Consider the following 13,817-nt stretch of genomic DNA (forward strand, 5'->3'; position numbering starts at 1 on the left):
CAGGACATTTTTTTTTTTGTCTGTTTGAAGGCAGAGACATGCCAAGGAAACCAGGTTTTGAGGAGCCACAGTCCCAAGATAAAAGAAACTCACCAATAGAAACCCAATTTTCTCTATGTTGTTTTCCTTTGGGCATGTGCAAATTCCTGTGGAAGAAGACACTAAGAAGCCATGAAGAGGGGACACCTGGGTGGTTTAGTTGGTTAAGGGTCTGCCTTTGGCTTAGGTCATGATCTCAGAGTCCTGGGATCAAGTCCCACACTGGGCTCCTAGCTCAGCAAGGAGCTTGCTTCTCCCTCTGCCTGCTGCTCCCCCTGCTTGTGTGCTCTCGTTCTCGTGCGCGCTCTCTCTCTCTCTGGAAAATAAATAAGTAAATAAAATCTAAAAAAACAAAAAAAGAAAAAAAAAAGCCATGGAGAGGGTAGCCACTAAGAAGTAGAAAAGCCAAAAGACCATTAGGCAATATCATGATGATGGAGAGACAGAAAGTCAGAGTTCAAGGTTTTTGAGGCTGCCAATATTCAGGGTGAAGGCCATGATCCTATAAAAGAACTGAGGCACAAAGAAGCAGACTTGACATTGTGTGATGATTTTTCATTCAAAGCACTGAACACTGAGGCTCTGCAAAAAGTTTATGAAGAGTGCTCTGAGGAGGATTCTGGGAGATGGCAGAAGAGCATCAGGAATCTGTCTGGTATAACTACTTTGGAACTTTTGAATCTTTTGAAGGCTTCCAACTTCCAGGGGAAGGTTTGTAAGAATTGGGGTTTTGGTCAATTTCAGCTGTTACTTGGCAAGGGCTACCCATCCCCCAGGCTCCAGCCCTGGTGCAAACAGCAATGCACATGTATTAGAGCAGTCTGCACACAACTTGTGGCAACTAGGGTAGGGCGGGGGCAGGGAGGAGAAACTGTCCTCCAAGTATCAGGAATATGTGCTCAGATCACAGATTGTTTCTTCTGATCTCAGAGGTGCAGACTATGAGGTGGGTGGCCATTGTTGCTGCTACTCCTCCCTCTGTTTGCAAAGCCCTCATCCTCTAGCCAAAGTGACTTCTAAGGCATTTAAAGGGCCAGTCCCATTTTCCCCCATAACCTCATTTTCTTCTTTTGAAAGCCAGATATGAAAGATTAGGACATTCAAAGGCTTCTGCATACATAGGGGAAATAAAGTCACCAGATATGCCCAGGGAAAAGTCAAAAGCTAAAACAACCTAAAATTTAAAGTTTATACCTTAAGTTGATCCTACAACAAAAACAAAACACACACACACACACACACACACACACACACACACACACACACACACAAAAGACAAAAGGCAACAAGCCCTAGGGAATGGGAAGAAGGTAATTTCCAGGGACACTACATTATTAGATTCAAATGTCCAATTTCAACAGAAATCGTGAGACATACAAAGAAATAGGAAAGTATGACCAATTAAAAGGAAAAAATAATCCATAGGAAATATCCCTGAAAAAGACCCCAAGATAGACGTACTAGACAAAGACTTCAAAATAACTGTTTTAAAGATGCTCAAAGGGGCGCCTGGGTGGCTCAGTGGGTTAGGCCGCTGCCTTCAGCTCAGGTCATGATCTCAGGGTCCTGGGATCGAGTCCCACATCGGGCTCTCTGCTCGGCGGGGAGCCTGCTTCCCTCTCCCTCTCTCTCTCTCTGCCTGCCTCTCTGCCTACTTGTGATCTCTCTCTGTCAAATAAATAAATAAAATCTAAAAAAAAAAAAAAATAAAAAAAAAAATAATAAAGATGCTCAAAAACAGGGGCACCTGGGTGGCTCAGTGGGTTAAGCCTCTGCCTTCGGCTCAGGTCATGATCCCAGGGGCCTGGGATCAAGCCCCGAATGAGGCTCTCTGCTTAGCGGAGAGCCCGCTTCCCCCGCTCTCTCTCTGCCTGCCTCTTTGCCTACCTGTGATCTCTGTCAAATAAATACATCAACTCTTTTTTTTTTTTTTAAGATTTTATTTATTTATTTGACAGAGTGAGATCACAAGTAGACGGAGAGGCAGGCAGAGAGAGAGAGAGAGAGAGAGGGAAGCAGGCTCCCTGCCGAGCAGAGAGCCCGATGCGGGACTCGATCCCAGGACCCTGAGATCATGACCTGAGCCGAAGGCAGCGGCTTAACCCACTGAGCCACCCAGGCGCCCTACATCAACTCTTTTTAAAAAAATGTATGAAAAACACACAGTGAAAACCATATTCAATAATGAAAGACTGAAAACTTTTCCTCTAAGATCAAGAACAAGATACAGATGTTAACTTTGGCCTCTTCTATTCAACCTGGTAGTGGAAGATCTAGTCCAAGCAATTACACAAGAAAAGAAGTAAGAGAATCCAAATTGGAAAGGAAGAAGTAAAATTATCTCCATTCCCACAGACAACATGATCCCATGTGTTAGAAAACCCTAAAGATTTCACAAAAAGTTAGAATTAATAAATGCATTGAACAAAGTAGCAGGATACAAAGTCAACACACTAAAAAATCAGTTACAGGGAGCACCTGGGTGGCTCAGTCATTAAGCATCTGCCTTTGGCTCAGGTCATGATCCCAGGGTTCTGGGATCAAGCCCCACATTAGGCTCCTTGCTCAACCAGGAAGCCTCTTCTCCCTCTCCCTCTGCCTGCCAACTCCCCCTGCTTGTGTTGCCTCTCTTGCTGTGTCTCTCTCTGTCGAATAAATAAAATCTTAAAAAAAAATTTTTTTTTTAATCAGTTACATTTCTATACATTAACAATGGACAATTTGTGAAGGAAATAAGAAATTACATTTACAATAGCATCAACAAAAATAAATAGTAATGAAGTTAACCAAGAAGCCAAAAGCCTTGCACAATGAAAACTATAAAACGTTGAAAGAAATTAAAGACATAAATGAATAGAAACGCCCCATATTCATGGACTGCAAGGTTTAATATTACTAAGATGACATGTTACCCAGAATAATCTACAGATGTAATGCAATTCTCTATCAAATCCCAGTGACATTTTTTGCAGAAATAGAAAAACCCAACTTAGGCGCAGTGGATTAAGCCTCTGCTTTCGGCTCGGGTCGTGATCTTGGGGTCTTGGGATCCAGCCCTGCATCTGCCTCAGCATCCCTGCTGAGCAGAAAGCCTGCTTCCCCCTCTCTCTCTGCCTGACTCTCTGCCTACTTGTGATCTCTCTGTCAAATAAATAAATAAAATCTTAAAAAAAAAAAAATTAAAAAAAAAAAAAAAGAGAAACCCAACTTACAATTCATATGGAACTCAACGAACCCTGAATAGACAAACAATCTTGAAAAGGAACAAAGATGGAAGACCCACTTCCTGATGTCAAAATTTACTACTATGCTATAGAAATCAAGATAGTGTGGTACTAACATAAAGACTGACAAATAACCAAATGAAACGGAACAGAGAATACATAAATAAACCCTTACATATATGGTCAAATGATTTTTGACAAGGGTGCCAAGACTTTTCAGTGGGTAAGAATACTATTTTTAGCAATACTATAGAGATGAAGAAACTGGATAGCTACATAAAAATGCGTGATGCTGGACCTTTACCTAATTCCATATACAAAAATTAACTGAAAAAGGATGAATAACCAGAAAGGATAAAAAAATATAGGACCAAAAACTATAAAACTCTTAGAAGAAAACAGGACAAAAGCTTTACGACATCGGATTTGGCAATAATTTCTTGGATATAACACCAAAGGCACAAGCAACAAAAGAATATTAAACAAACTGGATTTCACAAATTTTGTGCTTCAAAAGACATTAACTTTAGAGTAAAAAGGCAATCCACAGAGAAAAATATTTACAAATCATACATCCAATAAGGGAGAAATATACAGAATATAAAACCCAATAACAAAAAAATCTGATTTTGGGCCAAGTACTAGAAAGTTATCCAAATAAGATATACAAATGGCCAATAAGCACAAGAAAAGATGCTCAACATCACTAATCATTAGGGAAATGCAAATCAAAACCACAAAGAAATACCACCTTACATCTATTATGAAGACTATTACCAAAGAAAACAAAACCAGAAAATAACAATTGTTGGCAAGAATGTGGAGAAATTTGAACTCCTGTGCACTGTTGATGGCAATGTAAAATGGTACAACTGCTGTGGAAAACAGTATAAGAGATCCTCAAAAAATTAAAAATAAATACCATATGATCCCATAACTCCATTTCTGGATATATAACCAAAAGAATTGAAAACAGACTTCAAGATTTGTATGTCCGTGTTTCACAGTAGCATCATTCACAATAGTTAAAATGTGAAAGACACTCAACTGCCACTGACAGATGAGTGGATAAACAACAGAATGTAATTCAAAGGAAATTCTGACTTATGCTACAACATGGATGAATCCTTGAGGACATTATTCTAAGTGGAATAAGCCAGTCACAAAAAGACAAATACTGTGTAATTCCACTTACATGAGACTGTTGCAGTCAAAATCACAAAGACAGAAAAGTAGAATGTTGGTTGCCAGGGGCTGGTGGGGGGAAGGGAAGAATGAGGACTAATTGTTTAAAAGGTGGTTTCATTTTATAAGATGAAAAGAGTTCTGGAGATAGTGATGATGGTTGTATAACAACATGAATGTACTTACTGCCACTTAAAAATGGTTAAGATGGTAAATTTTCTGTTTATGTATATTTTCCAAAATTTATTTTAAAAATGGAAAAATTAAGAATTAAGACAGTTTACAATAACAACAAAAGCATGGTGAATTTTAAGCACTCTTGAAGTATGGAGGAAATAAAAATTGGGGTTTAGAGTCCAACAAAGAGAAAAGCACCCTAACTCTTAGTTGAAACTCTTAAGGGACTACATCCTGGAGCTAGGAGAACCAAAGGGACACAGAATCTTGGAAAGATTACAACCTAGCTTTTGAACCAGCTCAATTATTGACTATATTGAGGCAATCTGCTCCTCTACTGCCAAACAGAAAATTGGGTAAATTCTCTTTCTGGAGGTAACTAATCCAAAACTCCTATAATTATTTTTTAAACATATCTGACACTGACTCAAAAAAAATTACTAGGTGGAGACCAAGAAACAGGACAAAAAAGCCAGGTAAAAGAGAGACTTATAGTTAACATGGATATTAGCAATATTAGGCATGGACTTTAAAATAAGCATGATTAATTGTAAGAACACAGAAGATAAAATACTTCTACCAGCTCAGCTGGTTAAGCATCCACTCCTGAGACTCTGGATTTTGGCTCATGTCATGATCTCAAGGTTGTGATATCAAGCCCTTCCTTGCCTTGGCTCTGTGCTGGGGTGTGGAGCCTGCTAAAGATTTTCTCTCTCCACCCGCTGCTGCTACCCCACCCCCCGCCCAGAAAAAAAGATACCTCCATCAAATAACAATAATATCTTAAAAAAGAAATGGAACTTATGATTTCTGGTAATGGTAGAGTTAACTTGATTAATAATTACAAAATCAACATACAACTTCTAAAAAGGCAACCATTTAAAAAAGACAAATCTGGGGCACCTAGTCAATTAAGTCAATTAAGCTTCTGCTTTCTGCTCAGGTCATGATCCCAGTGTCCTGGGATTAAGGCTGCATGGGGCTCCTTGCTCCGCAGGGGGTCTGCTTCTCCCCATCTCTCTGCCCCTCCCCCTGCTTATGTGTACACTCTCCGTCTCTAAAATAACAATATTTTTTTAAAAAATAATAAAAATAAAAAAGATAAATCTATGAGCCCCTGGGTGATTCAGTCAGTTAAGCATCCATCTCTTGGTTTTGGCTCATATCATGATCTTGGGGTTCCGGGACTGAACCCCATGTTGGGCTCCCCACTTAGCAGGGAGCCTGCTTGAGATTCTTTCCCTCTGCCACTACCCTCAAGCTCACTCTCCCTCCCTCTCTTTCTTTAAAATAAATGTCTTAAAATAAAAAATACAAATCTAAACTACAATGACAGGAAACTAGTCAGTGGCTGGTTGGAGTGTAACAAGGTGACTGGCTAGGAAAGAGCACCAGGAAGCTTTTGGGGTGTTGAAAATAGTCTATGTATCTTGACTGACACAGACTAAACACACTGCATTAGAAAACAATGATGTCCTCCTAGATGTCCATCTTCTAACATTTCCTCCCAAAACAACACAGAATAAGGAAAACCACAATGTCAGCATAACTCAAAGAATATCCAAACTTCAAAATAAGTATAAATGGGGGGGGGAGGGAGGAAAACAAATCCCACTGAAACCTCTCTTGTCCTCTGGCAATCAGTTCCCCACACACTCACTCCCTGACCCACCTATGTGCTCCTACATCATCTGACTTAAGGCCTGTGGAAAAATCAGACTAAGAAAAACTGCTGTAAAGAGGCCAGAGAATTGGCGGCAGTGGCAGGCATAAGGATGAAATATTCTATCAGAAGACAGACTAAGTACATCCCAAATCAGAAAATAATAAAAAGATATCCTAGTAGATCATAGTATGAGCTACATTTAATTAAACCTCACAGACTTACATGTGTAAGCTTAGGGGTAGGGAACGAAAATGGGGAAAGGAAAAACTGATATAGTGCTGCAGACAAGAGAATCAAAGAGGTTTTTCATAGGCCAATAGATGCAACCAAAACCCTATTAAGACACATTGAAGAAAGGTGTAAAAACAATGAAGAAAATGAAAAGGAGATAAAAGAAATAAAACAAGATCAGAAGCAAAATAATGGGAAGTAAGGAAGGTAAAAAGAATAAAATCCATACTACTGCATTCCATGGAGAGTAAAACATAAAACAATGGACTAGAACTAATATTTCAAATCATAATCCAAGAAAACTTCACAGACATTTTAAGAGACCAGAATCCACATATTAAAAGGGCCAATTGGTAACCTGGGAAAGTGAAGTCAGAATGGTCAATGTCTCACTGTACATCCTAATATAAAAATATTAGATTTCAAAGATAAATAAAGTCTCAAGGCCTAAATAAATAAATAAAACATAAATATCAAGACAATAGTAGAGAAGCATTTTTAAAATGCAATACAAAATGTTAATTTCAAATCCAGCCAGCTGTGTCCTTCAAGTATGGAGGACACTGAAACAGTTTTTAACATACAAGAATTTAGAATATTCTATACCAAAAGAGCCTTTCTTGAGTAGATGAACTTCATCCAACCAAGAGATAACTAAGAAAAATTCAGAGAAAGGACTGAAGATGATCATTTTAATATAAAAGTAGACGTACAGGGGCGCTTGGGTAGCTCAGTCGGTTAAAGCTCAGGTCAAGATCTCAGGGTCCTAGGGTCCAGCCCCACATCTGGCTCTCTGCTCAGCAGGGAGCCTGCTTCTCCCTCTCTCTCTCTCTCTCTCTGCCTGCATCTCTGCCTACTCATGATCTCTCTCTGTGTCAAATAAATAAATAAAATCTTTTAAAAAAAAATAAAAAGTAGACCAATAACTAAAAACTGGTGGAGATGAGGAATAAAGACTAAAGTACAAGTGTTTTTATATTGTGACAAAAAAATGACACAACTAAAACTGGGAAAAGGCTGAGGAAGAAGAAAGTGGATTTTTGTATAGGTAATAGGCAGAAATTAAAGAATATCAATACAAGAAGGACAAACTTAAAACTGTAATGCTTCTTGGGCGCCTGGGTGGCTCAGTGGGTTAAGCCGCTGCCTTTGGCTCAGGTCATGATCTCAGGGTCCTGGGATCGAGTCCCGCATCGGGCTCTCTGCTCGGCAGGGAGCCTGCTTCCCTCTCTCTCTCTCTGCCTGCCTCTCTGTCTACTTGTGATCTCTCTCTGTCAAATCAATAAATAAAATCTTTAAAAAAAAAAAACTGTAATGCTTCTAGAATAAAGCACAGGAGATAATCTTTGTAAGCTAGAGTTGCACAAACATTTCTTGGATAAAACATGAAAAGCATAATTTACAAAGAAAAACAATGAACTGAACTTTAGCAAAATTAAATGTTCGCTCTGTGAAAGACACTGGTGAGACAGTGATATAACACGCTACAAAGAAATTTTTCCCAAATCACTCCATGGCAAAAGACATGGATCTTGGGTACATAAAAATGCTAAAAACTCAACCATATGAAAACACATAACTCAGTAAGAAAAACTGGGCAAAAAATTTGAACACACACTTCATCGAAGAAGGTATATGGATAGCAAATAAATACAAGAACTGATGCTCAACGTCTTTAATCATTAGGAAAATGCAAATTAAAATCACAAAAATAACCACAATATACTTATTAGAATGGTAAAAATCAAAAGAACTGACAATACCAAGAGCTGACAAAGTTGAAGAGCAAATGAACTCTTATCATTGCTGGTAAAAATGCAAAACTGTAGTTCCTTTGGTAAACAGTCTGGTAGTTTCTTAAATTGTTAAACACATTCCTAGTGATCCAACAGTCATATTCCTAGATATTTACTACAGAGAAATGAAAAACTATGTTCACATAAAAATCTATATATAAATGTTTATAGCAGCTTTACATAATACCGTCAAAAAGCAGAAACGACCCAATGTCAATCAACAGGAAAAAGGATAAAGAGATTTACATTTATACAAAGATTACTTCTCACCAATATAAAAGAACACTCTTCTAATATTCAAAATGACATGAATGAATTTCAAAAACATGCAGAGTGAAAAAAAGATGCAAAAAGGTTAATGTAATTTTTCATTTATGTGAAGTTTAAGAATAGACAAAATTGATCTATAGAGACGGATGTAAGAATAGCAGCTGCTGGAGGGGGCGCCAGAGGTAACTGATTTGAAAGGAGCATGAAGGTGAAGGATATATTCAGTATCTTCATTATAGAGGGATATATGCTTATCAAAATTCACAGAAATATATACTTAAGATTTGTGCACTTGTTTATAAATTATACTCAATAAAGTATTGTCAGCTTCTAAAGGCATCAATATATTTACTTCATAAGTATTATTCTTTCATCTTTTTTTAACCAGATTAAATTTTAACTATTTCCTTTAACCAGACCAAATTTTAACTATTTATTTTCTTTACCTGAAGGATGTTGTTCCATTTTCTTTTACTTTATTGTTCTGAACAGGAGATGCTTGGAGTGACAGAATCTTATTTCCTGGCAGGGTAATTTGCTTTAGAATGGAAGCTATACAAACAAAGGAAGAAAGAAAAATGAGTTTTTTAAAAAATCATGCCATGTTGGGAAAAATGCAGAATAACAGCTTTTAGTATACACAAAATAATCAAAGAAAATTTCAAGCTGTCCTAGAACTATGTTTAAATTCAAAAATGACAATGAATATATTCCCTGAACAAGCAATCATCTTATAAAATCAAGACCTCTCCATTTCTTTTTATATAGTCTTCAAACAGTCTACAGAATTACTGGCATTATAAAAACATGCAGAAAAAGTGACAGGTGATAAATGTTAATAATATATCATTTATATTTGTAGATTTAAAAAATAGATGAAATCTCTAACCTTTATGTGTAAGAATGATTTCAAACTTAGAAAAATTACAGTCTAAAAAGAAATAAAGTTACAGCAATTTTTATGTTAAAAAGTGCTTTACTTACAAACAGGTTATTCTAATTCCAAAATACCATGAGCAGCTGCTTCTTTTATTCTAAAGCAACACATATCCCTAAAAACTGGGCTATGTATGTATAAAGAATATACTAAATGTTTATTTTTCAGCCCTCCCTCCTAGGTCTTATTTAAAAGACTATCTTCTCTTAATATAACAATAAAAAAAAAAAGAGAATACAAAATCCCATCATATTCCAAACCCAGTGTGATGAGGCAGGGATGGATTGCGGTCTACCTGGAGGAAACTGGCTGGTAGGTATTGCGGTGCTCACTGGCATCTTCTTCGGTCCAGATTTCTGAATCGTCAATGCTGAGGAATGGGAAAGTGTGGTCACTTGTTTTGCAACACCTCCTGAAGGCTGCTGGACTACCTGAAACAATGAGAACTATTAATACAGTCATTCAACTAAACCTGCTTTAGAAAAGAACAAGCTTTCAGCTGTAATAGTAGAAGTGACTGTGCTCACTTAACTGTAAATATACCTTTACATCAGCATAATAAAAGTCTACTTAAAATTTATATTTGTACATCACAAAATTATCTTGTTCACTATCACACAATATATTTTATTTTTAGAGTGGAATTTAAATTTGCATTCTATACTGCCCAACTTAAACCTCCATTAGGGTCCTGTTTTCATTTTTTAACATGGAAATTTTCAAATATATACACAAGTAGAGAGAAAAATAAAATGAAACCACCTATTCCATTATTACCCAGCTTCAACAATGATTAATTCTTTTTTTTTATATTTTATTTATTCATTTGACAGAGAGAGAGAAAGAGATCACAAGTAGTCAGAGAGGCAGGCAGAGAGAGAGGAGGAAGCAGGCTTCTGCCAAGCAGAGAGCCCAATGTGGGGCTCAGTCCCAGGACCCTGAGATCATGACCTGAGCCGAAGGCAGAGGCTTAACCCACTGAGCCACCCAGGCGCCCCAACAATGATTAATTCTTTACCAATCCTGTTTTATCCTTTCCCACTCATTTTCTCACCACCCTCAATTATTTTTTTAAACATCCCCAGTATATCTTTTTATCCCTAAATATTTCAAAATATATTTTTAAAAGATAAGAAATTTAATGAGCTGCTTCTTACAAGTCTCTGGAAAAAAACAATTCTAGGGCAGTCTCCAAGAGAACAGTTCAAGAAATCCAGAGGGCAAGGATCGGAGATAAAATAAGAGAAATTAAAATAATAGTAGGGCCTTATTTTTAGCTACAAAGAAGGAAAGTCAAAATAGCAGAGCTTCATTTTTTCACTTCAAAAAAGAAAAAGTCCACTGTTGATAGTGAACTACTTAAAAGTCCTTAAACTCAGATATGGCTAATATAAGTAATTCAGGAGAAAGATTTCTGAACTGAATTTTGGGGATAGGATTTATTCTGTTCTTTAATTTTTTATAAATAAAATACAAAATTTAGTGTGTATTAGTAAACAAAACTAACTCACAAGAAACTCAAAATGCCCCAGTAAAGAATCCCATGAGAACTAAAGCCCATATAGAAGAAATACAAGTTGGAATAATTTAACTGCCATCATTCTATAAAAAGAAACTTTTTTTTTTTTTTTTTTTAAAGAGAGATCACAAGTAGGCAGAGAGGCAGGCAGAGAGAGAGAGGGAAGCAGACTCCCCGTTCAGCAGAGCCTGATGTGGGGCTCGACGCCAGGACCCTGAGATCATGACCCGAGCCGAAGGCAGAGGTTTAACCCACTGAGCCACCCAGGTGCCCCTAAAAAGAAACTCTTGAAGGACAGAATGAACTCTTGAAAACAATAATGTATTTCAGTAAATTGAGATTATAAATTGAGTTGCATTGTAAAGTTTTAGGGGTCAGATTTATGCTCTACAAAGTAACATTTTGATAGATGAACACATAAAAGAAGATATGGTATACATACAACGGAATAGTACTCAGCTACAAAAAGAATAAAATCTTGCCATTTGCAAAAACATGGATGGACCTAAGACAGTATACTAGTACACTAAGTGAAAAAAGTCACAAACTTCCAGTTATAAAATAAGACATGTGAATACAATATATAGGATATAGGGCGCCTGGGTGGCTCAGTGGGTTAAGCCGCTACCTTCGGCTTAGGTCATGATCTCAGGGTCCTGGGATCGAGTCCCGCATCGGGCTCTCTGCTCAGCAGGGAGCCTGCTTCCCTCTCTCTCTCTCTGCCTGCCTCTCTGTCTACTTGTGATCTCTCTCTGTCAAATAAATAAATAAAATCTTAAAAAAAAAACAATATATAGGAAATAGAATACAGTTAATAATATTTTAATAACTCTGTGTGATGACAGATGATACCTATGTTTAGTGTAGTAATCATTTCCTAATGTATTTAAATGTTGAACATTACTATGTTGTATGTTGAAACTAATACTGTGGGGCCCCTGGGTGGCTCAGTGGGTTAAAGCCTCCGCCTTCGGCTCAGGTCATGATCCCAGGGTCCTGGGACTGAGCCCCACATTGGGCTCTCTGCTTGGCAGAAGCCTGCTTCCTCCTCTCTCTCTGCCTGCCTCTCTGCCTACTTGTGATCTCTGTCTGTCAAATAAATAAATAAAATCTTTAAAAAAAAAAAAAAGAAGAAACTAATACTGTGTATCAACTGTACTTCAAAAAAAATTTTTTATATGTGTATGCATAGGGAAAGGTCTGTAAGTTAAAAAACAAACTGATTATTTCCTAGGATTCTACTGCAGGGTAATTTTGGTTTCTAGTTTGTGTATTTATTATATACTTTATAGGTATCTACATTACTTGATTTTTATGATTAGCATAAGCTACATTTATAATTAGAAAAATAATAAAGTTGAATTTTCAATAACTAAAGATGAGAATATTATTAGAAAAAAATAAATTCTACAAAATAATATACATTCAGAATCACATTTATGCATTCAGACTGAAACTCAACAGAAACACTCTAACAATTCTGGCTTACCTTCCTATTCACATTTTCTTCCTTAATATCCTTTATTAAGTATTCTTTTCCAGTATTTTAATTGTGAAAAATAGTAATAAAATATTAGTGAAGGGTTTATGAGTTAATCTTCATACCATTTGGATAGGTACTCAAATAATAGCCCAAAGGCCTGCCCCGGAGGTGGACACAGCCTGGCTGTGTGCACCCTCAGCTATAAAGAGTGGGGGATGGGGCGAAAAGGGGTGGGCCCCATGAGATCTCAGCACCAGTGTGCAGCCCTGGCAAGAATAAGCTGGGTAAAGCAAGCCTCAGTGCCTCAGTGCCCACTGTGGGATCCTGGGTGTGCCTCACTCCGCCTCCAGCCCAACTGGGATCAAGATCTTACATGCAGAGGAAGACAAATATGCTAGTTAAAAATATAGAGAGGCACATGGATGGTTAAGTGGTGGAGCAAGTGACTCGATCTTGGGGTTGTGAGCTCAAGCCCCACCTTGGTGTAGTGATTAAATAAAACCTCAAAAAAGTGCACATATGCAGGAAAGAATGTCCAATGGAACAAAGACAGCCTCTTCAATAAATGGTGTTGGGAAAATTGGACAGCCACATGCAGAAAAATGAAATTGGATCATTTCCTTACACCACACACGAAAATAGACTCAAAATGGATGAAGGATCTCAATGTGAGAAAGGAATCCATCAAAATCCTCGAGGAGAACACAGGCTGCAACCTCTTCGACCTCAGCCGCAGCAACATCTTCCTAGGAACATCACCAAAGGCAAGGGAAGCAAGGGCAAAAATGAACTTTTGGGATTTTATCAAGATCAAAAGCTTTTGCACAGCAAAGGAAACAGTGAACAAAACCAAAAGACAACTGACAGAATGGGAGAAGATATTTGCAAATGACATATCAGATAAAGGGCTAGTGTCCAAAATCTATAAAGAACTTAGCAAACTCAACACCCAAAGAACAAATAATCCAATCAAGAAATGGGCAGAGGACATGAACAGACATTTCTGCAAAGAAGACATCCAGATGGCCAACAGACACATGAAAAAGTGCTCCATATCACTCGGCATCAGGGAAATACAAATCAAAACCACCATGAGATATCACCTCACACCAGTCAGAATGGCTAAAATTAACAAGTCAGGAAATGACAGATGCTGGCGAGGATGTGGAGAAAGGGGAACCCTCCTACACTGTTGGTGGGAATGCAAGCTGGTGCAACCACTCTGGAAAACAGCATGGAGGTTCCTCAAAATGTTGAAAATAGAACTACCCTATGACCCTGCAATTGCAC

General features: G+C 37.7%; 1 protein-coding gene across 1 annotated transcript in view; it reads right to left on the reverse strand.

Annotated features, from left to right (window-relative positions):
* The window catches only part of TAF4B (TATA-box binding protein associated factor 4b), a 133,869-nt gene that overhangs the window by 80,573 nt on the left and 39,479 nt on the right, over nucleotides 1-13,817 (reverse strand). The window contains exons 8-9 of the mRNA XM_047698102.1: nucleotides 9,821-9,956; nucleotides 9,035-9,140 (exon numbers count right to left, since the gene is read on the reverse strand). Coding sequence (XP_047554058.1) covers nucleotides 9,035-9,140; nucleotides 9,821-9,956 — 242 coding nt within the window. The remainder of the gene's footprint in view (nucleotides 1-9,034; nucleotides 9,141-9,820; nucleotides 9,957-13,817) is intronic.

This window comes from Lutra lutra, chromosome 12, assembly GCF_902655055.1.
Source record: "Lutra lutra chromosome 12, mLutLut1.2, whole genome shotgun sequence".
In the NCBI taxonomy this organism is placed as follows: Eukaryota; Metazoa; Chordata; class Mammalia; order Carnivora; family Mustelidae; genus Lutra; species Lutra lutra.